Source organism: Helicoverpa zea, chromosome 10 (assembly GCF_022581195.2).
Source record: "Helicoverpa zea isolate HzStark_Cry1AcR chromosome 10, ilHelZeax1.1, whole genome shotgun sequence".
Lineage (NCBI taxonomy): Eukaryota > Metazoa > Arthropoda > Insecta > Lepidoptera > Noctuidae > Helicoverpa > Helicoverpa zea.
The window spans coordinates 9,684,363-9,707,939 of record NC_061461.1 but is presented as its reverse complement, the minus strand read 5'-3'; the positions used below and the strand labels follow the sequence as shown (position 1 = coordinate 9,707,939).

At 34.7% G+C, this 23,577-nt stretch overlaps 1 protein-coding gene across 1 annotated transcript in view; it reads right to left on the bottom strand.

Moving 5' to 3' along the window:
- Window positions 1-590, bottom strand: part of LOC124634155 (Kv channel-interacting protein 4-like) — a 129,238-nt gene extending 128,648 nt beyond the window's left edge. The window contains exons 1-2 of the mRNA XM_047169579.1: window positions 483-590; window positions 228-316 (exon numbers count right to left, since the gene is read on the bottom strand). Of these exons, the coding sequence (XP_047025535.1) occupies window positions 228-316; window positions 483-590 (197 nt within the window). The remainder of the gene's footprint in view (window positions 1-227; window positions 317-482) is intronic.
- Between the last annotated feature and the right edge of the window lie 22,987 nt (window positions 591-23,577).

The window sequence follows — 23,577 nt, the reverse complement described above, 5'->3', positions numbered from 1 at the left end:
TCGATGAAATTCCATTAAAACAGATATCAGAAGCACTAATCTTCCAGCCACAGCTTTGATAGGTCTTGAAGTAGATATAGCCTGCCTTAATAAATTCAAAGGGCATCCGTAACGAGCGGTCGAATGTTCGGAATGTACTAAACTGCTCTTCAATATTAACGCTTGTCTCAATATTCCAAGTTTGAGAATTGAGTTTGGAATTTCATCGACTGTTAAACACAACTCACTGAGAAGACGAATTAAAAGTAATTAGTGGCACAGTTTGCTTTTTGCTAAGTTTTCCAATAAAGCAAGCGTTAGAGAAGAAGCCGGGAATCTGTGAACAAAGAGAGGACGATTGTTAGTCTTGTTAGTAGCCGTTGACGAGCTGAATTAGTCCTTGTTAGGGAAGCTCGTCCGTCAGTGTTTTATTATTTATAGCTGTGTTGGGCGCCAATAAGGAAATCGAAGGAAAAATCGCAAATCTCGACCTTTCTATTTACATTAACCGCGTCGGTTTCTTTGTACTGTAGGCTTATGTATCGATTGTTTGGATCTTTTTGTGTTCCTCGTAATCCATTTTTCGTTTGAAAGGCTTTTATAGCACTCATCGTGGAGAAAGTTAAATGGGATCAGGTTTTTGCTGATTGTCTGTGCGATACCAGTTTATAACACAATAAAGACAAGGGTACTGCTGTTGATAGCACATTTATTGTTTTTTCAATGTCGAAGGAGTTTTATCTGCTGCCTTTAGTGGCGATTGACTTTATTGGCACTATGGTTACGGTTCGGGTTCGTAAAGAATTCTAGAAAGAAAAATGTGAAAACACTTTCAAACATAAACGATACAGAATAAACATTTCTGCATGGTTTCTAATCACTCATTCGTAAAATACACATCAATTAACCAAAAACTCAGTAACAAACCACTCAACGTCTTTCAGCAAAGATATATGAGACAAAATGATCCCACGTCCCTAGATATCTAGCCTAAATTGAATCTATAACAATGCTATACTTATTACAGGTAGCAAAACTACGAAGGTTTAATCCTGTACAAAGGGTGTGGAAACTTGGATGTAAACGAGGCGGTTTAATTTAGCTAACGTCACAATTTGTGAATACGTGCGCTATTTGTTTTGGATTCCATTAGGGGTAGTGAAGATTGTATTTGTATTAATTTTGCTGATAGTGTGTTAAACGTTATTTGAGACTGTAAACCAGTAGTACTTAATTTAATTGTATTGCTATATTATTTACCGTCACGCCTATCACTTAGGGCTTGGTAAGTGACCTGCTCACTAGATACAAAGAAGATTTATCATGCAATAAAAAAATATATACCTAGGTATTTTTACAGAGGCCTTTAGGCCTACCCCAGGGTAGGGTCTCATCAGAGATGGTTTCCTATTACCTACATTTTTTTTACTTTGGACTCAAGCGATCGTCAGTACTTCCTCGTAATTGAATATTTTGATTTCGAAAGCAAGGTATATGAAAAAAATTAATCATTAGTACCTACGGACAGGGCCGCAGTAGTCTTATTTTTAGAAACCTATTGTTCAATTCAAACAATTGAAGTACAAATATTATCACATTTGTATATAGATTATTTCTGAAATCCTCGTTCGGTATTGTTCCAACTGGCAGTCATACAAGTACAAAAATATTGTAGTGTTTCAGTAGTGGGTGTATTTTTATGAAACCTGTGGGATTGCAAATAAATCGAAGCTTATCGATACGTGATGATCAATTGTTTTGCTCTCGTATAACGTTACTCAACGAATGGCACGTTGTGTATTTTTATTTATTTTTGTTATTGCAATTTACATTTTACTTCAGAGAGTAAGTTATTGAAACTAACATTTACTTGTGTTTTAATGTGTATTGTTAATTTATTGAGTGTATTTTATAATGTTAAGTAAGTATGCATAAGTCGTCCCTTTCCAATTTAATTTTTTCAGTTTAATAAAATACACAGTAGAGATGTCGCTCACAAGTACATACAACTTATAAATACCTAAAAAATTGTATCAGTTAAAAATGGGTCTTTACTCCGATGTCTTGCAAAAGTCTGCTCGTCATAATATAGCAGACAGGTTATTAAAACCAGTCTCAAAGGAAGGTTAAAACTAAATAACATCAATTTTGCTAACGCTAATATCATTTTAGGGTAAATACTCGTTGACCCAGATTTAATATTGAAATAGCCACTAAATATACACTCAACCTAACTTCTTAATTTAGATGCGATCGATTTTATCAGTGACGCAGATAAGTTTTAATGTGTGTTATTATAAATATTAGATATTCATTCGTTTATTGTGGCTCGTTTTTGGTGTCATGAAAAACTATAGCCATAATTCTGTGTACCTACGCAGTATATGTACTACACAGCGTAGTAACATGCCTACGGCGTAGTTAAGTGAGTCTAACTGCCTACGCCGTAGGCCTGGTCATAAAAATAAAATTATAATGGAAATAAGTGGCCTGCATTTTATGAGGCCGACACCCAAAACATGAATTTATCCACATGTGGCTTAATATAAATCACGGCGTGAAGAACTCACTCGACTAGCCGTCTGTCGCAGTTTTATATCTGCAGGGACAATGGGCTCGCTGAGAACGCCATACAAACTTCTACCTTAACAACGATACCGTCACCACAACCCAAATTAAGCTTTAAAGCTTTGGTATAAAGATGTTTTCGTCCGCAAAATAAACGTGGTCAGTATATAAATTAGACCATGCGTCACTGTCGTGGCAAGCGGCAAACGAAAGGATGGTTCGTAATAACCTGGGAAATGAACATTTGATGACCGCTCCCAGCCATAGTATAGAAGTTTGCAAGTCGTTCGTATAATTGCGTGCTCCGTCAAATCACTTGCAATTAAAGTTGCTCGATTAATGGTGGAAGGGTTAATTGTGTGAGAACTTGTGGGAGAAATATCGAGGAGATATGTTTGTTGGAACTGCATTAGTTTTCGTTTGAATTTATGATCTTTGTGATTGTCTGCAGTTTTATAAGTATAAGAGTATTGAATTATTTTATATCACGAATAATTCCTGCACGTGTTTAGTATATAGTGGTATATCTGTCTATCTGTTTAACAAAATTAATTAATTTAGTTAATTCTGTCCTGGCTTTTATTTCTGGTCTTCATTAACGTAAATGCGACCTTATTTTACTACTCTCAGAGTTTAACTTCGCTCATCAAACAGCATTAAAATCTACAGAACAATAAACATCCAAGTCCTGTCGATGAAGCAGCGCTTTGATTTAACTTCGTAAAACTTTTGTTTCACAATAAAATTTAATTTCACCCATCCTCGTAATTGTTTGTCAAGATACTGTGTGTTTTGCTGAACTCGGTATTTTATTATTTGTCATTCATTTTGATAAATAGAACTGATTTATACTACAACCCAATATTTCGCCAATAATCGTGAACTATCTCAAAAAACTGCTCTATTAAGTTTTTCTAAAAAATCATTAAATTTATATTAATCTGCATATGACGGTAACTCGTTAACACTTAACCTTTTTTTTTAACGACGTCAAAAATCATCAAAAAATGACCCCTCCCGCTGTGGGTTAGTAGCGGTGAGGGAGTGTCAGACTCTTACTGACTAAAAACCGTCGTGTTCCGTCATAGGCCTTTTATGTACCAGGGCCGCGGTATCTCTTTCGAACAACCCGCAGATGTACATTTTACCTCATTTGTATTTCTTGTACAGTGTTGTTATTGTCGATGAATCTGATAAATAAATAAATGCACCATTTTAAAACGTAACAAGAAACAAGTCATGTATTTAATTCTTTGAGTACGCCATTTCACGACTGTAAAATACAAAATTGTCTCATACTTCAGATGAGAGCTACGACGAGCGAGGAAACTGAAACTTTCTTGTTTTCTATGTTAATGTTCACAATTTGACGACACAAGACAATTGTGAATTACGACCAACATCAACTGTATGTACAAATGTTTTGATTGCAAGAAGTCTAACTTTTATATGTTTATATGAAGACATAAAACTGAATTTTCTTAGGAAGGGACTGTTAGAAAATTAAGGATCTAATTAATGTGTCTTACCACTGATATTTATTCAGAATATACTTACTAAGTTATTGAAAACCTGTACTCAAATATATAAAAATACTTTTCTCCGCAAATGTTACAAAATATTTGCAATCAAAGTAATCAAAGGAAAAAATATTCACCTTCGTCAGATGGACATCCGTTAATAATTGCGTAAACTATCCGTTGCTTGTAACATATTTTATCTACCAAAAGCTCGATACACAGGACAATAAATTCCAAAAGAATCAGAACATTTAAATTCCGAATACAAATTGAATTCACTTCATGATGACGTAAGTTAATTCTTTAAAACGTTCCGTTTAACGCATTAAAATTGCTTCAGTTTTCCATATCAGGGCTGTACGCTTTAAACTATCCTAATTGAAAATGACTTTTTAACGAGTTTTTATTCTCGTTTTATGGTACAGAAGTTAAGTGAGATGATAAACGCAAGTTCGTATTTTATGCGTTTAATATTCTGGTCAAGTGTCGTTCGATTAAGGATCTCGTGGCTGTTATCAATGATAGATAGGTCATAGAGATATAGTTTTCCCGCCGTTGTTAGTTCAAAGGTTTAGCTTTATACGAGTATGCATTAAGAATTATCAGGAAGATAATTATATGTCAATCGATTAATCAATGAAACCAAATATTATTGTTAGCCAAAACCAAAAAGGCTCCAAATGCCTTTTTTATTACTCGTATTCTTTTAGGTGTCTCCCATTTCGTCGATACTTTATCAGTAAATGTGTCCTTTGCGTCAATAATAAACATACAGCAACAACATAACTCAAACGGGATGAAGTACACCTGTCACACTATTTTCCTCTCATACCCAGATCAACGTGCCTTAAATAAATTCTTATACTCAGACTGCATAATACAAAAAGATACGCGGATATTTACAGACGCGCAAGGAACCATCTTTATTCGTCATAAAAGATAACGTAGAAAAAAGATAGAAGCTCGTAAATCTTCGCGAAAGATAGTGAATTGTAGAAAATTATGGAAAACAGTTCTCTATGTAGAGATAAAGGTTTCCCTTGGGGAGAGGATCCTACTAAAGTTATTTGATTTCATTACCTATCTACAGACCTTCTGGTGAAACGAGAATAGTGATTCAATTACTCAGGTATTAGATGTGATTTTCACAACGTTGGGAGTCGGACTGCGGTTAAAGCTGAGCTATTATAACACTTCGAGTGTAATGTTGGAGATATTTAATACATTGTTCTGAAATTTGGCAGAACTTTGGTATGGACAAGACGTATTTGGTTTATTTTCTTGCATTTTAAATTTTACGGGTATTCTAGAATGTTTATTGGAAATTATGCATGCGATAGGTTTTAGAATGGAAGTTATTTCGACATAAGTTTCTATGCAATCTTGGGATCGGACCTATAGTATTGGTACAGATACCTATGTAGTGGTACTGATTAACATAGGCTTGTACCATCGCCATGTATTCAAGAACACAGTTCTAGCGTTGTCTTCAAGTTCTTTTTTGTAGACAATTGGTATAATACTTAATATTCAGAGTAACTTCAGCAAACGTCGGCTAGCTTGTAAAGAGGCTATAATTTTTAACAACGTCTTATAACCCAACTTTGCCAAAATTAATGACCAGCCGTTTCGTCCACGATTCTTTCAAACAGTCACTAAACGCGCTTACTAATTGACTTTCCAAAAAAGTATAATCCTACCTAGTTTACCCTCGTTATGTTCCCAATTCCATTCTTTACCCGAAGACAAAACGTTTTAGGAGTTTTAATTAAAATTAATATAAGGAACGAGCACCAAATGTTACTGGCTTAATTACGATCTGCTATACAATAGATTCTGCAAAGAGTAAACCCTTGTTACCCTCCAATTTATGGGTTACCCTTATAAAATTGGAGATTAAAAAGTATGGAGCGATTAGGTTCACATGATATTCTGAAATGGGAATGGAATATTAAGTGATTTTAATAACGAGGCCAAAATACCGTCTGGATGGCTGGATTATTATTTTTTAATATTCTATTTATGTGCCGTAATATTTTAGTCAAATTATTGAATAATATTTAGTTAACCAGTGTAGTGTCTTAATTTTAGATAATTTATTTATTAAATATGGCTAAATAAATAACGACATCGCCTGAAAAAAATATTGAGCTGTTAAAACATCAATGATATAACAACAACAAATAATGGAATAATTTAGAGTTGCTTTAAAAGAAAAATATCTGATCACAGAACCTCATTACAGTATCGTTTAAAAGCAATGAAAAATAATAAAAAAATCACCAGACCGACTGACTGACTAGAAAATTGTATTTTTTTTCATAATGAAAATTCCACCAGTAAAACTATTTAAATATTCTTTATAAATAATGTATGAGATATAACATTCCCGTCTGCGTTTGCTTGATGATAAAAATAAAATTTTCTAGCTCGCTATAATTTTTCCTTTTTTCTTTTATTGTGATGGAGAAATATTCTCCATTTACATATACTAATGAACTTGCCTTTCATGTAAGTTTATTTTTTCTTAGTGTTTTAATTGAATTGAAATATAGACCTTGTTCATAAAATACTTTTTACCATTCTATAATACCAAAGAAACTTTTTTTTTATTTGTACCCTAAAGGCTCCGAAACTACTGAATCCATTAGAAAAACTCTTTTACTGTTGGGAAGCTACATTACCCCGAAGTAACAGGACTATATTTTATACGGACACCCTGGGAAAACAGCTAGTCACGTATATTTTTTTTGCAATTTAAAACACGCATCATTATCATAAAAATGTAAAAACGTAAAATTTCATTATGTCGCAAAAATATACGATAACATGTCATCACGTCAACATGTCGTTAACATACATTACAATTTAACTTGTCAGCAACAAAATGGGATTCAGACGACTAGCAAAAAACATCTATTACGTTCATCTCTTCGTAAATCCAATTTAAGATCCCTACAGTTCATAAAAATAAGTGACAAACTTGTCACAACTTCGCAGACTCGACATCTTTTTTAGCCGTTATTTAAGATTTGTTGTCTAGGTGGCAAATTGCCGCTTTTTTAGTACTTTTAAATAAATGGGAAAGCTTTTTACTTACACTCTAAATAGCAGGAGCTCATTTGTAGACTTTATTAAACCTGGAACAAAAAAAAATGATAATTAATATCAGATTGCCATAAAGGTACATTGGGTTCAGGTATGGTATGACCAATGAAAAGTCTAACGCTATAGGTTCAAAAATAGAAAACGAGTGGTGCAATATACTTCAACATAAATCTCACCCCTCACCAACCCCAATAAATAAACCCCGCTAAACTGCTATTCATCAATACACACATTTTTACTTCCGAAGCAGTTCAAACCAGATGAAACCGGTATCGGTGTAAATCGCGTTCGGGGCGCTTCGGCTGCGCTCGGCCGTCGATCCGACGCTCGTTATTGCATATAACCTTTGCGGTTATTGCCTTATTGCTCTGTTCAGCTCTGATCCAACGACGTGGAACTTATGTTCAGCTATTTCGGGATCAGTGAGTCCTTTCATAGGGTACCGACTGCATAAGATGTGCTTCAATGGCTTGGCTCCTTTATGCAAGTTATTATGGTCATATTAGGGGTCCGATAACATGCGATGGTTTTCGACTATGTACTAATTCTAAACGGTGACATTTAAAGCTTGCTCTCAAAGACATAAAGAAGCAGCTTTAAAATTTTCCTCAGCTACCTAATAATTATTTTTCTTTCTGTCAGTAAAAACCATCGCGTCAATGTAACAAAATGTAATGCTATATCTACAAGGTAAGATTGGAAAGTTCGTAAGAGCGAAAAGTCGGTAATCTTTGTTTTCACAAAATAAATAATGTACAAAATTACTCTCTTTGACTTATAAAGCAATTACCTTTTCAGCAGCAGATTATAATAAAATACGGTATAAAAACTAAATACAATGCTATTGCAGTTTATTCTGAGAAATATTGTTGTAACTAATGCCGGGATTGCATGTGAACCAGTTTTTAAAATGAAGAAGTTGCGATAGTACTTTTTTGTTTGAAAATTTGAAATTGGTATCGGCAATTGCCTTTTAAATGTTTATTTTGATAAACTTTTTTTGTTGTTGTAAAACGTGTTTTTAATAGCACGCCTTTGCTTTATCTCTGGCTTTCTTAAATCGTTCGTAGAAATCACACGGTATTGGCTATTGTATGCGAAGGGAAGAAATCATTATTCAAAATGAATGAACCTTTAAACCCTAAACACATATGAAACAAATGAATTACTAAGATTCAATTGATTTCGAACCAAGCCTGAAGCAATGTCTGTTTTATGACTTGTTAATATAATTGCGTAATCAATGTTCCTTCATTAGACGTCATTTGTTTTTCAGTTCACGAAAATCAGGTTAATAAAACTGGGAATATTATTGAGAAAAAGTAAAAAACAAATGCGACTTTGTATTTGTAATACACGTCAGGACTAACATTAGTATGTAACCCTTATATCGGGTTCAAGTCAAGCAACTTTGTAACTCTCACACCCGTCTAATTACACGTAGAACTTTCTGGAATCGTGTGTGTAACCAGCTACTTTTTCCTAACGCGTTGTTTGGCATACTAAAGAATATTTGATACTGTTGAGCTTAAGAGAATCGGAAAGTTGACCAACTTTAGCTTAGTTTCCTAGATAGATAGATCTTCGACACATTGGTCTAAGCGGGTAGTACGTATATAGGTAGGTAAGTTTCATATGACTGGTACAAAGGCTCGAAGGCCATGCCATTAAAAATTCAAAAAAAAAGTTTCATATGATTGTACTATAAATACCAAGCCCACTGTGGTTGGTGATTTTATATCTCTTAACGTATCTGTTATGTTTTGCAAGATTTTATCCGAGTACTTGTAATGGTCCTTTATAATCATGAGTTAAGCAGATCCACAATAGTTAATAAATTCGACCAACATGATTAGATATTTCTTACATAAAATATGTGTCATTATATGATTTAATGTTATAATATTTTTTTATCGTATTTTCTGCGGGCCTCAGATGCCTGATTTAAATAAATAAAAAAACCGTACTTGTAGGTACTAGGACTTTACTCAATAGATGCGCATTGGGTTACTTTCTTAACCTCTAGGTTTCAGTTCAAAAAAGCATTACCACACATTTCCTTTCCCTTTTCGGAAATCACTAATGAAAACGAACTGTGTATAAAAGTAACACACAAGAAGCTTGTAGAGCCATTATGTCGTACAGTAATACGAGGTAGTATCGCGGATGTGTGTCAAGACTCGCTCTCGGCGCTGCGCCCAATTACAGAGCAAGCGGGATCGACGAAACCAACTAGTTAACATGTGCCTTCAAATTATTTTTGGAAACTCCTCTACTCTCGAAAATCTAGCTGAAATCTGTTGGAAAGTTTTTAGTCTAAAAATTTAGAGGTAAAAAGTATGGTTGCGAACAAATGTTTTAGTAAATGAAGCACTCGTGTGTTTTGGGACGTTTTATTGTCGCTTTGGAAACGTAATTTTTAATTAATGCATGTATTATCGGATACAAATAGGAGTGCGATGATAAGTTACTGATTTTTTGTAGTATACCCAATAGAGAAATGATATTTACGACTTTTTGACGGCAATGGGATCATCCGTATCCTTAGTAGTAACTACAATCAACCTAATTTATATTTTTGACATTCATAAGAGCTTGTAAGTATAGACCGAATAGATGAAATGAATTGACTTGGACTTAGTAAGTACGTTTTCATTGCTCGAAAAGTGCAGTATCTTCGTAGATAATATGTACACGGATATCTCTATAGCCGTAGACAACTTCTGGTCCAATTACGAACAAGCTCGTCCAATATACGGGCGAGTTGACACTGGCCACTTTTTGCTGGCCCACGCTGCAAGGAGGCCGAAGTTTTAATAACATGATTACGGCTTTTTTGGTTTCTCTCCCGGCTTGTTACTCGAGACTTTAAAAAAAGAAGATAAGTAGGCTTCTTGAGAGTTAAGTTTTGAGAGTTCTCAATGTGATTTTCAAACTTGATTGTTGCATAAGTATTGCTTTGCGTTGCATAATAAAGCCAAAAACAATAACTTTATTGAGCCTTTACAATGGCTGCAATACAAAATGTTATTTCTTCCATTAGGCATTTAATAGACTAAATTAATCCTGCTTGAATCTATTAAACTAACCTAATGTTCCTTAAAATGTAAGATTCTTAAATCCAATCCTACAACCCTTTCAACTGTCGCACGAAAAGATGAATAATCCACTTGGGCATAAAGGTCACAAACGACAATACAAAATGGCTGAATACGCAAAACGTGAGTCCATAGACTGGACATATCGGGACTTATCTCCGATTTACTGAATAGATATTGTGTTCGTATTATAGTAGGGACCTAATGTATCGAATTGTCAGTGAAAATCGCTTTGTCGTATTATTTGTCAATTTTTTTAAAGGAGCTTTATGAATATAAGCAAAAAAACATGTGTGAAGATAAATCATTGACTGATGTTCGAGAAACCAACAAGCTTTGGATTTCACTTGCTTCTGTATTTCTGTGTTAGTAAATTTTTCTTTTTTTTCAGGAGTCAGAAATGTCAACCTGCCTCATGCCTGATAGAACGTCAGAGAATCACATAGGTAAATACGGGCACACACATGTATTCAGTGTGATTGGAATCAGTTTCTAATATCTTTCTGTGTGGCAAGCAGTTAGAATAAGTTTTCTTTTTATATTACCTCTTCTCCTACCTCTATCAACATAAGCTTAACTTAAATGGCATTTTGCGTCCAAAGAGGTTCAATTGTCCTCGGTAATAACAGGTCGGTCACCGCCCCTGTTCATCCCTCACAACAAAGGGTTCTGCCATTCTGGTAACAATGAGGATGTACTCGTAAACTAACATCCACAATGTTTACTTGTTACTCGGAAGTCGTTAATTACTGCATGAAGACAGGCGTTCAATGTTATAATTGTAGGATGGTATGAAGTTGTTGTAGGGAAAGTAGAATGGGATGTTTTAAAGGACATTTATTACAGCAAAAACGGTAATAAGCAAGGAATTTAATGGAAAGAGTTATTCCACTTCTCACTTAACTCTAGGTTTGCGAGACTGTTCAGAGGAGTTACCACATACTAAGTCACACAAAGGGCTCCTGAAGAAACAAAGGTGGTTTTAAGTCAGTAAAACTATGGATCTACAAACTGTCCATGTCGTTGCATCCATAGAGGAATATGGCTCCCATATCATAATTTCCCTTGAAACTTGAAGAAACTTGTTCTCTTTGAATTATACACAGAAATACACGAATAATACAGTCTTAAGTAAAAATAAAACCACCGTTATAGCTCTTAACATACGTGTGCAAAACCTATTTTTTATTCAGCTGACTTGGCACTCAGCTGCGATATGGGTTAACCGCGTTTCCTACAGCTATACGCAAGCGATTGGCTTGCAATCTCTCAACGTGTATGTATTATTCATAGTTTCAATGCACTTAGTGCCTCCGACTTGCTTCTGGACGCCTGGTACCACATTAGAGAAATATGGTTACACTTATGTTTAAGAGTTATGATTTATGTATTTTTTATTAAGGAAAAACATACATAAGTTTTGGAATCTAATTAATGATTTTCAAGTACCTAACCTAAAAATAAAAAAATTACTTAGCACCTGAAAGGCAATAATAAATGACTTAGACGTTGATTGGAATAGGCATACACTATCCCAAAAAAAGTAAATGTCTGAGTTCCATTTTCAAAACAGATTTATTTTTAAAAGGAATACGTATTCCCCCTTAACCTAGTTCCTGACGTTAACACCATCGAATTAGGCAGAATTCTTGTCAACCTGCCAGCTCTTATGCCTCTAGGCAGTCAAAGGTAACAGACCTTTGTTGTCACGAGTTTGCTTACCTTTGTGATCATAGACTATGCACGCCTCTCCCTTTGGCAGGTTATATGACGTTACCATCGATCCAATATCCCAGATGTAGGGGCAAAAGCAAATAAACACTCATATTGTTCGTTACTTGAACGACGATGTTGTTTAGCAAAACTCTTAAAAAAACATTGAAATAAATATTTTCGACATTTTCTGATAAAATCAAATACATGTTACAATTTAACTGTTATTTTATTGAAACTGATTTTAAATTGTATTAGTCTCAAAAGGTCTCGTGTACTTGAAAATTTCATTACAATTACTCTAATGCGTAATTAAGGTAGAATTACAACTTCTAACAGATATTATTTTCTTCATCTCTTAAAGAATTCCCTTTGACATTGAATTCGCACCTGATGTTTGATTGTTTCCTCCCAATTAAACTGATAAATAGTACCTATCAATCTATGACAGCAAAACCCTCTAAACAGAGCAGCTATACTTTATTCCTCAATTCTCTAAGAATCGGAAATTCACCGACAATCTCTCGGAAGTAAAGCTTTTACAATTTAAAGTGCCGAAGCGATTTCACTCGTTGACACGCTACAAAATGGCGGAGAAAGGGGGCTCGATCAAATCGCTTTTGAACTACATCCCCGGGACGATATGCATACAAAATGTAAGTTATTTACTCCACACAAAAGATTGTCAAGTGTGATATAAATTTTATCATAGTTGACAAAGAAAGAGTATTTATTTAAGGTTCACTTGGTGAAATTGTATCTCGTAAGCTAACAGTGTTTGGGAATTAGCTGGGGGACTGTGTAATCATAAATAAGATCTTGTGTTACAATAAGTTTTAAGATGTCAACTCGGGTAAGATACTGAATTTGCGGTGTGAAGAAAATATTAAAAAGTGTTAATGAGCAACTTTTACATTTATCTTAAACATATGTAAAATTCATAGTAATATTCAGTTCTTTTGAGAAACGACGTTGATGTTGTTGGTGAAATATCGTCTTTAGAGTTAAAACGTCACATGGATCGTAAAGAAACATCCAGCCCTAAAACACAACAGGCAAGCTTCGCACACACGATCAGAATAAACAGATAAACACATCACCAAACAAACACACACACGCACACACACTTATATTCACAGCACAGCCTCAGGCGATAAAGAAATTAAGTGTCATGTGCAATGTACACAAGAAGTTCCTTCGAATCGGTTATGTTCTAAACTTTGTACGCAGACTGGCGGCATGTGGGTATGTAATTGGACTTTAAAATTAGGATCCCCGTACACGAAAGTATATTTGTGTGCTTGGATTTGGGAGTTAATATTCTGTGGTACGATTATTATGTACGAGTACAGTTGAGATCAAATGTGTTTTGATATTAAGCTTCTGTAAGCTTTAGTAACGTCTCCATTGTAACTACGTTCATGTATAGCAATCTTGCTATTTTAAATAGTTCTACTCATGTTCCTAGAGAACTTCTTCCTACACCTGGATAAAAATTGCTTATAAACAAACCATGCAAAGATGTAGGGCTCTGTTCAATATTCTAAACAAAAGACTGAAGAGAAACTAAAGTTTTCGAAAGTAAATCTAAAACACATCTAAAGTCTAATATTTCAGCTCTGCACTACTTTTAAAAGACGTTTACATTTCCTTTACTTGAGATTTTACATGAGCACAGAATATTTATTCTATTTCGGAGTAAAAAATCCATCGAGCGTGCATCGAAGTGCTATGGAAAGTCGAACTACTTTTGACTCGTATTCTCCAAGCGACTTGAGAACTAACAAATGCTCCTATGTTTTAGAAACATAGACTCGTATATTTATTCTTTCTTGTAAACAAAGGAGCATGGATTCATTTATTTTCTGCTTGAAATGAATCAAATAATATATTTTGATTATTTTTTTCTAAAACGTCGAGCATTTTTTTTTATTCACTTTTGATAATATCAAGTTTTAGTTAATGCAACGAATTTTAATTTACCAAACAACAGGACAGTTTAAATTAAGCTACAGATTCAGGGTTGGTTTATCGTCTTAAAAACATAAGGTACCTCATCTTATAAAGTGTTCATAAAACGTATTTAGATGAAACTTTAAGCCACCATAATCTCAGTGTTCACAATGCAACAGCCAACTTAAAGCGTTAAACAATAGCGGTGTGCCGAACTTAGACAATGAGGGAAGACAATCTCTTGTATCGTCATCTTATCCTAGTATCGTATTACTTGAAAACTTTCCCGAATATCTTGAAAAGATTCTTAACTATTGTCAAAGTCAAAGTTAAATCATTTGAAACTAGTCTTATTAGATTCGATTTTTTCACGTCAAAATTACAAACGGACAGCACTTCCAAGTGTTTATAGCTGACAACATTAAAAAAAAATTGCTTGTTTAAAAATATCCCTAAATTATAACGGTATATTCATGTAATTTACTGATTTTGTCCATGTAGGTTAACAACTAAAGAAGTATTTATGGCACACATTACAACTGGCTGGAAAAACTATTTGAACGAAGAACGTCGTATTGGCCTCTTCAAGCAACGTCGACATCTCAATTACCTACATAGGTGGTACTCTAAGCCTGTCTACTCATGCATTACAATTAGGACATCCAATGGCGGCTTCTAATTCGAGCTGCGCACTCCTGAGCCCATTTATTAAGGGCTAATTGGTATCACGGACTGAAATTAGATCTGCTATGCTATTCAGCTCGATGGCAGTATGTTTATATATAGTCTGTGTGAGTACAGATCTACGTATGGAAAGGTGTGTTCTTGCGTAAATGTTGGTGATGTCACGTTGCTAGTTGCAATGTGAGTTTGAATTTTGAAATTGGAAATTCTTGTTTTTGCTTTGTTTGCGATTTAGGTTATTGTTTTTTTTTTTTAAATAAGCCTTTATCCATATAGACGTAGGTCATATAACTTCACTATCAATCCGGAAGATAAGGTAAAAAAGGTACCTATATACGTTTTCATACAATTCTGTAGTCAAGTTAGTAGTAGGTATGGTCAGTACAAAAAAAGCTATTTTCTCTTGAAATTTACATCTGTCAACTGCACAAAACTTTCGGGACCCCCATACATAAATACTTATGTAACCAGTACAAATTTAATAATACAATACAACAGAATTATAGACAATTGTTACAAAACCCATACAATACAAATAACCATACCTATCAGGATCACAAAGGAAAATTAATTAATTATAACCAGGAACGTAACGTACACGTCTGTTGCTGTAACCATGGAGTAGGGAAAGATGACCGGAGGTGCCGAAATGCAGGTCAGGCCTTCTTCTAGGTCAAATTCGTACGGTGGGCATAACCAAAACGATCAGTTACGATCGAACTAACGAAGCGTTCGGTTTCTTTCAGACATCTGTCAACGATTTTTGGTATAACAAAAAATGGTCGGGTCCAAAGAAGACGTATAAACGCGAAATCAGCAACGTTCCTCCAACACCCGCATTTTGGTGCGCTACTTTCTTATGCGATTTTCCGTTCTGACACCTCCGCTAGTCATTTTGTTCTCAATGGCTGTAACAGACATTCGCGTTACGTGTAACATTATTATCGACGCGTCATCTGTTCATGTTTCAATTCTTGCAATTAGTAACGAAGCCATGTATTGTATTACATGTTGTTGATATATGGCTGTGTATTAGATGTATCGCTTTACTGTTGGGGTATTTCGGGGAAAAACATTTCTGTTCTGTACACGTGTTAATTAATAACATACGAAAGAATTATAACATTTTACTGTTTAATTTTACGGGTTTGTATATTCGTTAGCACGTCATGGTTAAACCCCCATAGACCTGTTTAATTTTATCACTGGTTCATTTAGGTTAGTTATATCTAATGATTTCACCTTCAGCATTAAGAAATTATTGGACTATTCTGAACTTAAAATTAAATAACCCTTTTTTTTTGTATCCTTAGAATATAAACCTACAGATATACCTCAAATCTGCTATGCACACTTCTCTCCATAGAATCCGTTCCCTAGACAGTACAAGGATGTAAATCATACCACACTTTAAAATTCTGGTGCAAGAGGAGTTCAACATTAAGCATGATTCACGACTGCGGGTTTCTAAGAATAATTACAAAACATGCCGACCATATTTCATTGCTGAGAAAAAAGGATTTTTATTTAGTGCAAGCACACTCTATGCGGTATATTCTAAGTGCCTAGAAACTAGGGAATAAACGAGTAAATGATGTATGTGGTGCAGCTCTTAGCCTATACAAAAAACTAAAAGTTTGTTTTACTAAGTTGTACAGCATAACTTTTTTTGCCACAAAAATCTTTACTACTATTCTAGATAACAGGCAGAATTTGAAGTAGCCACTATCACAGTAACTATAGTCCGTATAGTAGATTACCAATACATACCCTACATAGTTTTGCTTATATTAAGAAATTACCTAAATACATAAAAACTTTAAATCACTCCTAGATCGAAAGACTGAAACTGAAATAAGGCCACCATTTAAACTTGATAAAACGTTACGTTATCAAGTCAGAGCCTACTTTACATTATCTGAGACGTAATCAACAAAAATAAAAACACCAGGCACAAGACAATACAGTTAAAGTTAATCACAAAAAAGCGACAATATTCCTCGGAGAGTGAGAAAAACTCACTTTTTGCCACGCGCTTGCAACGCGGTATATTTTGTGAAACAAATGAGTGCGGATAAAGTGAGTGTGTCGATGATATGTGAGTGCAGCTCTTAGAGTAACTATGACAGTTTCATACTCACGTGTGTTGATTAAAAGGGTTTCTGCTAATGGAATAGTTTTTTATTTTGTATTAGGTGGAAAACATAATATATTAATTTACTATGTTTGTTTAGTATTGAGTACCTATTTATGTTAACACTAAGCTGCTACTGAAAAGTTGCTTACGTAAAAAGACCTAAGCATAGAAATAATTTAGGGCCAATCGGCTCATATCTGTATAAATATCATTTTCAGACTGATATTGTAAGTGAAAATTCCGTTTGAAATACATTTAAAAACAAAATTTCAAGTACACAGAAAAAAAATCCTACAGGCTTTCACGAGAAACCGAAAGCAAAGAATAATTTTACATTTTACGTAATCAAAATAAAGTAACAAAAATTAACAGCTTCTTTGCGAGTAACTGGAAAATATTTCTTGAGTTAAAAATAAATAATAATGTGGAAAGAGCCCTGTTGAACTAGCGGTTAGTTCTCGAGGTTTAGTTGCATTTCATTTTATATTCACAAACTGTAATTTATATGCAAAATGAGGCTTTCTTGCTCGTATATTTTCATTAATATTTAAATTGCAGATGAATATGTATCGTTTAGTTTTTGTCTGTGATGTAAGCAGAATTTAAGAGGTCTATGACACATTTGCTTGTAATATTCATATTAATTTTCATTATCATAGTTTTCTCAAACATAGACCTTTGTACCACAAACACTTTTAAACGTCTGTTGAACACTTGTCTAAAAAGTGACAGATTATGACGTTGAAATAAGGTCTGTTTTGCAGCCACACTTATTTTGGACAAGTGTTCAACAGACGTTTAAGTTTTTGAAGTAAGACTGATAGTCTTTTATATTTCAAATTGCTCATAGGCACTATTCATACGTATTTGTTCAAGTCGCAAGCCGAAAAGTACCACGTATTGAAAAAAAAAAACCTTGGCATTATTTTCAACATTTTACTGAAACTCACTACAAAATAAACTGCAAAGCCTTCCAATAATTTCAATAACATTAACTGCAAGAGGCAGCAACGTGTGGACGTTTACACTCGAGTGCAAACGGCACGGGCCACTCATCAATCGTACGGCCCGAACGCTCACTTTCAATTTAACTTGGCAAATTCAGTTGGAGTTCGCCTCGGGCGGACGAAGATTCAATATTATCTATGTGCGGGAATAGAGGTTTGTAGATATAAGAACTAATGTAGAAGTTTGGTTAACAGTTTTGATGCTGCAGTGCTGTTTTTATAGGGTTTTGAGTCGTTTTAATTTGATAGTGTAATATGTTGCAAGGCATTTTGTAACTAAAATTTCAACAGTACGAGCTCTTGAAAGAACATGCGATCCTGGTCGAGCATGATCATATGTAATATGCAATTTGTTATTGTAATAGTTAAAATGTTCACGCTAAGAAGAAGAAGAAGAATAGTTAAAATGTTCACATAATTACTTAATACTTTTTATAAACACAATAACGAACACAAATATGACAAATAAACATCGAAAAAATAACGTATGCCCCAAATAATTTCCTTCACAAAGATCATTTTCGTAATATCATCCTTTTATGATAACAGCGTTATTCAGTGACGCGTGCTAAATTGAACATGGGTTTCTTACGAACCTTTTAGCATTTTAATAAAATAAAAAATGTGACGTCATTGCCTGCGAATGTAATGCACACGGAGAAAAAAATTACTAGCGGAGGAGCCATAACGGAAAATCTCCTAAGAAAGAATGCGGGTGAGCGGTGGACGAGGAACGTTATTGTCTTCGCCCTTATAAGCATTCTTTGGTCGGGCATTTTATATAACACCAAAAATCGTTAACAAATGTCACAAACAGCCCGAACGCCATGTTAGGGTCATGGCACAGTATAGCGGCACCGCAACAGCACGGCTCCACACCAGCATTTAAGTTGTCATTCAATTTAGAGCATTAAATCGTGTATATTATAATATATTTCGTAATGTCAATATGAAAAAGCCAACGGCGAGCAGTCAGATCGCTTGCCGCTACCACACAACTTGGCTCGCAGCCCGCGTGCTGCAAGCGAGCGGACCTCATGCGTACAGCGCGCCGACGGCGCGCGGACGTCGCGCGGCCGGCGCGCGGACGGCGAGCTGGCACCTTGCGGACAGCACGCTGGCAGCTAGCCGTAGTCTTAATTCGAGGCGACGCCATGCTGCAGCCGTGCTGTTGCGGTGCCGCTATAATGTGCCATGACCTTAAGTTCACTCGTAACTGATAGTATTGGTAATGCCCAATACACACCAAGTGTATTTGACCTAGAAGAAAGCGCCTGACCTACCTCTAATATGGCATCTCCATATATCTTTCCTTACTCCGTGGTACTGCACGTCTTGGTTATGTTGATAAAATGGCGGTTGTGTCAAATGAGTGTTGAGTGCATTGCCCTATTACGGTAATGTCGATCATTTGTATTTCATGTTTGCTTATTTTGTTTATGCTTGATGTTGGAACGGGTAGGGAAATGTAGGAGTTTGTTTATGATAAACAAAGTTGTGTTATGTATTAAAAAAAATAAGTTAATGCAATTTGTGCAAATGTAAAAGGACTTCTTTATAAGTTTGGTCGCGAAAAATTCGCTGAATCGAGACAGTGAAATCTAAATTATTTTTCATTATTCAGCGTCTCGGTCGAAGAAAAAATGCAGGATTTTTTTTTAAGTCGACTAAACATAAAAAGAGATTAGATTTAGATAAGCGAATGATTTATTGAAACTCTACTGACATATTTTTGTACAAGAGTATAATTTGTCACAAACATAAAGCTTTCGAATAAAATAAGGCAACATTTTATTCTGCAATTTAATACTGTTGTTGATCATAAATTTTGTGTATCAAAGTGATTATTCATATTTTTGCAAACGTGTGAAAATAAGTGCAACAACAGTCATCCAATATAATGTATGATTTATGTTCTCTGCTTATTCGGGATTTTATCTAAAAAATACATTAATATTCACTAAAATAAGTTGTTTGATGCATTTTAATGTCAGAGATTTTCTGATAATGGTTTTACATTACTAAGTGTATACTGCACTGCAAATAATGTTAGACTCATACAGCCAAAATAGAAACCTCTTTTAAATATGTTTGTTTATGTACTTTATTCAACACAGCCCATGAAAATATCATACATATTATTACACATAGAACCAGTCTCCGGCAGAATAACTTCTCTATTCAGTTCATTATTGCACCAACATTCCGATGTAAGAAGACAAGTCTGGTATCCCTCAATTTTACTCAAGTATGAACTGAATAACACGATACCCACTGTATTCATGATATAATGTAATGCAATTGCTTGAATATTCACCTTGCAGGTAATTAGACCACGTCAAAGCAGAAGCAAGTCAATACAGCAATTGCTAATTTAGCTGCCGCGCACGTGGGCGAAACCGCTCATTAATGGCCTTCTATAGGCGGTGAAAACAATACCTAAAGTGTATGTAATACCTAATACATAGAAAGGTTGAACGTTGTACGTGAAAAGTAAATATTTTCCTAATTATTTTTTTTACAATTAACTTTGGAATTAATACTTTTAATTTGTCGGTTTCTATTAAGAGGACGAATTGGAATTTTTGGCGCCAAGGATCTCAATTTTTCTCAGTAAATACAAAACGGATCAAAATACAACTTGGTTACCTGAAAGTTCATGATATGAACCTTATTTTGTTAGACGTAGAAACATGATTAGGTAACTTTTATAACAGAGAAAAATATATCAAACATACCTCTTTTTAAAAGAGATTCACATATTATGGGCAAACGGGACCGATTTAAGCCTCTTAACTTTTTTAGTAGTTGAGTATATACATACTCTTTAAAATTGTAGAAGGAATTTTTATCAAATTATCATTCCTATAGTTCGGCCATTCAGAGAATGCGTTCCTGACACGTCGCGATTGAACTGACGACGTAACTACATTCATTGATTATTGATATAATAATGTTGTTTTAATGCTCCTCAATTGTTAAAACGGTAAACAACCAGCAAAAATATTTTTATCGTAACTGCAACGCCATTGCAAAGTTACGTCGTCAGTTCAATCGCGACGTGTCAGGAACGCATTCTCTGAATGGCCGAACTATAATAATAAAATTACAAAACCATTTTGTCGCTTACGACTTTTAGTTATAAGCTAGCGCGCGTATTGTTATCCTCGCCCCGCTCAGACGCTCCGACCCCTTTTGGCGCCTTAGATGCGCGTGCCGGTTATGGAATTATTGTTGACCAATTCGTGGCCTTAAATAAATACGAGTAAAATCATTATTTAAAGTAAACCAACATAATTATGTGGTTTGGTTTTAAATTGCTCAAATCAGCCTCAATTCTAGATTCAAGTGTGGTTGCTATATAAAGATATTACTGGCTTAAATATAACAAACGTAGGTAAATATGCTAATTTCTGAATACGCTTTCGTGGAAAACTTAATATGATGAAGATGTTATATGAAATAATTGGACTTGTATAACATAACGTTTAAGAAAGCCTTTAAGCAAACATAACATTAAATTAGGGTAGAAGGAATTTATTATAAAACATTAAGCGTAGCAAACTTCAGTGTTTGCAGCGTGGATACAAATTGTAACCACTGCAGACAAAGCAAAGTTATATTTACTAGACGTAATAACATTATGCTTCCAGCAAATGCTTTGCTGTCTCCATCAAATGAATGCAACTGCTTTCACCGCCACTGCAATCCACTATGCATCTTAGTTCTATAAGAATAAAGCTCAATTTTAAATAAAGTATTCGGGCTATAGATGTATTCTAAAAGTATTTGACGAGCTCTTAAAGATAACTGCCTTGAAAACTTTCCTTTTGTACGATCATTCATTGTTCAACAAAACTGAATAGGAACTGACACTTTTGTTTTTGTTTTGGAAAAATAGCGATATTCTTTTGTCTTAGGTGTTGGTATTTCTGTGGAACTAGAATGGATGTGTGCGCCCTAACTAACTGTCGGCGAACACACGTCTACGGCTGTATAAAGAATGAGCCTTTAGATAAATAGAAATAGCGAGGAAACTTGAGCGATATTTTATGAAGAAAACAATTTATAAGAGAATACAGTTCTTGTAGTTCCTTTGTGGGGTAAGCAGGGCGTGCTAACGCAGTAAATATGTATCTGTGCAAGTCAGAAACAAGATTCTTGGAAAAATGATGCTGTATTTGTGATGCAGTTACGCGTACATACTTATCTACCTCTTTCGCTCACAAACATAGTCTTTCTTTGTGTACCTATATCAAGCATCAGCTCGTTAAAATGAAAAAAAAAAGATGTACCAAATTACGAGAATTCTACGACAGGATTTAAATTCGTATAAACATTGGAACAATCCGTCCAGTTTCACTCGTGTTCGACGAAACAAATGAAAGATTCCGTTTCACTGTCGCTTGTGTCAATTTGGCAAAAAGTGTTTTCTGTACATGGAGAGAATATATCTCGACAAAGGACTCATTGGGATGTTCCACATCGCTGGATGTCAAAGCTGGCGTGAACACTGCTTTACACGGAGATAATCATTTGATATTTATTTATATTTAAGTAGGCATATGTTGTGTACGCGTGAATTTCGCTCTTTTGGGCGTTATATCAATTCATACTCAGTCAATCGTTATCTTAAGATATCATCTTCATCAGCTTTCCTCATTCTCGAATAAATTAAAAACGTAGGAAATACTCAGAAATATCATGTTATATAGTATGTTACCCTTTCAAAACAAAAGAGTCCATTAATTCAAATTTCGAACCACTAATGTAATTCCAAATATAACTTTCTATTTAAAGCTCTATGTGCAAAATTCCAAATTCAAATCGGTTTGGCAGCTCAACCGTGAAACCTTCACAGTTACTTAGGATAGAAATTAGTTTCACGCTCAACAGTTGTTCAAGGCTCATATTAACAACCAAATATTCCCAGAAAGGCTTAAACTTACACCCTGTTAAATCCAAATTGGCTTGAACGTTAATTACCGAGATCTGAAGCTAATATTGTAAATAGGTAATAGCGAAGATGCATACAGATTAGCGTGGGATTAAAATTCATGAGCTTAGGCTATGATCGCCTCGTTAACCTTATTGCTTTGTGAATAATTATTATCTTGTTTACTGGTGCGAGATCGTGGTGATATGTAACAGGCTGCTGATTGATACTTTTATAGCAGGGACAAAAGTCTATAAAGATAAAATCAGGATACTTTCATCATTGATAGGAATAAAGTCGGTATGGTATACAAAATACACAGTTTTAGCATCCACGTTACTATTTCAGCAACATGAAAAGCAAAACAAATAAACTGAAACAAAAACAGTCTGAATCTAAACATAAAATCTAAAATATACAAGTCGAGATAAACTCGAGTCTCGTAGGACAGCTCTGTGTATTCATAAAACAAAGAAAACCACGACAATCGCTATTGAATAAAAATTTACAGCAAACTCGTCATTATCGCATTTCCAGATGTGTGGGCAAGAATAACGAGTGTGTCTCTCGTCGCGTGTGTTCGTAATTAGATATCGATTCAAATCGATACGATCGAACGAATTACCGAGTACGTGTATCGAGTTGTTTTGTTCTATCATTTGTTTAATCTTTTGTTTGAGATTCATTTATTATTTATGAATCGATAACGTTTGTACGTGTAATAGTGTTGTTAGGTTTGTTTGTTGTTTTAGGGTTAATATTGGGGTTTGTATTTAAGTCTTACTTTATGACGAAGGTCAATAGCAGGGTCTAGGTCAGCTTTAACACATAGTGTACAAGAAAAAATGTATAAACATGTAGACATTATGCTATA